Genomic DNA, 2,351 nt, shown 5'->3' with positions numbered 1-2,351 from the left:
ACCGCTCACCCGGCGGCTCCGCAGCGTCAGCCGGCACCGGCTCCGAGACGTTGAGCCCTGCGGGAGGAGGTTACATGTACAGGCGTGTAGGACCCCCCCCAACCACCACCGCTCACCCGGCGGCTCCGCAGCGTCAGCCGGCACCGGCTCCGAGACGTTGAGCCCTGCGGGAGGAGGTTACAGGCGGACAGGAGCAACAGGCAGCCGGGCCGGGGYGGGGGGCGCAACAGGCGGCCGGGCACAGGCGGTACCTTCCGGCCGGGGGTTTCGCAGCAGGTTCCTGTAGAAGGGGGAGCGCGGCGGGGGCGCCGCCATGGGTGACGCGCCCTGGCACGGTGTTGCCGCGCCGGGTGTTGCCGGGATGGGGTGTTGCCTGCCTGGACCTGCCACCTGCAACAGCCTGGGGCGGCCCCTGCAGCCCCCGCAACAGGGTGGAGCAACAGCCGCCTCCCGCCAACACCCGCACGGGGTCCGGCTGTCCCCTCCACCCCCCAATCATAACAAACAGGCGGCGCGGGTGGTTGCTGGGGTTTTTGGTTGTTTTTTCTTGTTTTTTTTTAATGTTTTTCTTCCAAAAACGAAACCTGTAGCTTCAACCGCAGCCAAACAGGGCCCCGCACGCCTGGGCCCCCCGCGGCCTTACAAAAAACGCCCCTATAAATAGTTCCCTTTGCTCGAAAAAGAGGGAAAAAAACAACAACCGCAAAGGAAACAACCCGACCCCCCCCGGTGGTGCCGGGGGCTGTAGTGTGGGGGGGACGCGGGCGGCTCCCGGCGGCCCCGGATCCCGAGGGATGCGGGAGCCGAGGGGGGGTCCCGCCGCGGAGCCCCCACCGCGTCCCGAGATGAGACAGAGAGGCGGATTCACCCCGCCCCCCTTCCCAAGAAATGGTGGGCGCCGGAACACCGGATCCGGTGGGAAGGAGGGCAAGGACTCCGGGGCTTCCCGGAGCCGGAGCTCGTTTTCCAGCGGGAATTCCCGGAACTCGTGAGAAAGGAGTCGTGGGGCTGGAAGACGCCGGAGCATTCCGACAACAGCAGTGTGGTGATGAATCCAGAGGCGGCAGAAAGGCGGAGCGGCGGCGGAACGCCGTCGGGAAGCGGGAATGCCGCGGGAAAAGGCATGGAGCCATCGGCACAGCCGGAGCGCCGCGAGAAAGCCGAGGTGCCCCGGAAAGGCTGGAGCACCGTGGGCAAAGGCGGGATGCAGCCAGAATGCCGGGAGTCGCCCCCAAAGCCCTCGGCCAACCCAGGACCCCGGCGGCACAACCGGCAGCCACCGGCAGAAAACTGGGAAAGCCGCCGGTACAGGCGGCTGCTGTGGGCGCGGAGGGCCGGGAAGCGCCTCCGGCTGCGTCCGGTGTTCCGGCATTCCGGCCTCACCGGAGCCGGTTCTGGCGCATGAGGGGCACGATGCAGGACGGCGGTCCCGCTTTGCCCAGGAACGGGTGTTTGAGGAGCTCGGTGGCGGCGGCGCGCTGTAGCGGGTCCCGCACCAGCATGCGGTCCAGGAAGCCCTTGAGGGAAGGCGACACCTGCAAGAGAGCGGCTGTGAGCGCCGCAACACTGCGACCAACAGCCGGCGCAGGGGGGAGTTGGGGTGTTCGTACCCGGTGCAGGTTCTTGAGCTTGGGCGGCAGGTTGTCCCGGATCATCTTCATGGCCTTCAGCGGCGGCTCGTTGAAGTACGGTGGTTCTCCGTCAACCATCTCGATGACCATCACCCCCAGCGACCAGATGTCCACCTGTCGGGGCGAAGGGGTGATGAGCGGGCGGCTGTGAAGCGCCACCTCCCGCCCCGGCTACAGTCGGCGGCCGAGGGTTGTCCGCGCGTGGCTGGGAGGTACCACCTCCCGCTCCGGCTACAGTCGGCGGCCGAGGGTTGTCAGTGCGTGGCTGGGAGGCGCCACCTCCCACCCTGGCTACAGTCGGCGGCCGAGGGCTGTTAGCGAGTGGCTGGGAGGTACCACCTCCTGCCCCGGCTACAGTCGGCGGCCGAGGGTTGTTAGCGAGTGGCTGGGAGGCGCCACCTCCCACCCTGGCTACAGTCGGCGGCCGAGGGCCGTTAGCGAGTGGCTGGGAGGCGCCACCTCCCACCCTGGCCACAGCTACAGTCGGCGGCCGAGGGCTGTCAGCGTGTGGCTGGGAGGTGCCACCTCCCACCCTGGCTACAGTCGGCGGCTGAGGGTTGTCAGCGCGTGGCTGGGAGGTACCACCTCCTGCCCCGGCTACAGTCGGCGGCCGAGGGTTGTCAGCACGTGGCTGGGAGGTACCACCTCCCACCCTGGCCACAGCTACAGTCGGCGGCCGAGGGCTGTCAGCGCGTGGCTGGGAGGTACCACCTCCCGCCC

General features: G+C 68.5%; 1 protein-coding gene across 1 annotated transcript in view; it reads right to left on the bottom strand.

The window, feature by feature from the left end:
• Positions 1-916: 916 nt before the first annotated feature.
• LOC112956386 (serine/threonine-protein kinase PAK 4-like) overlaps positions 917-2,351 on the bottom strand; it is a gene marked incomplete at its 5' end in the record, with an annotated part of 5,971 nt that continues 4,536 nt past the window's right edge. The window contains 2 exons of the mRNA XM_026049888.1: positions 917-1,535; positions 1,611-1,745. Of these exons, the coding sequence (XP_025905673.1) occupies positions 1,380-1,535; positions 1,611-1,745 (291 nt within the window). The remainder of the gene's footprint in view (positions 1,536-1,610; positions 1,746-2,351) is intronic.

This window comes from Nothoprocta perdicaria, unplaced genomic scaffold, assembly GCF_003342845.1.
Source record: "Nothoprocta perdicaria isolate Ctin4 unplaced genomic scaffold, notPer1 scaffold_626, whole genome shotgun sequence".
In the NCBI taxonomy this organism is placed as follows: Eukaryota; Metazoa; Chordata; class Aves; order Tinamiformes; family Tinamidae; genus Nothoprocta; species Nothoprocta perdicaria.
The sequence above is the reverse complement of the archived record's forward strand: the minus strand, read 5'-3'. Positions and strand labels throughout refer to the sequence as shown.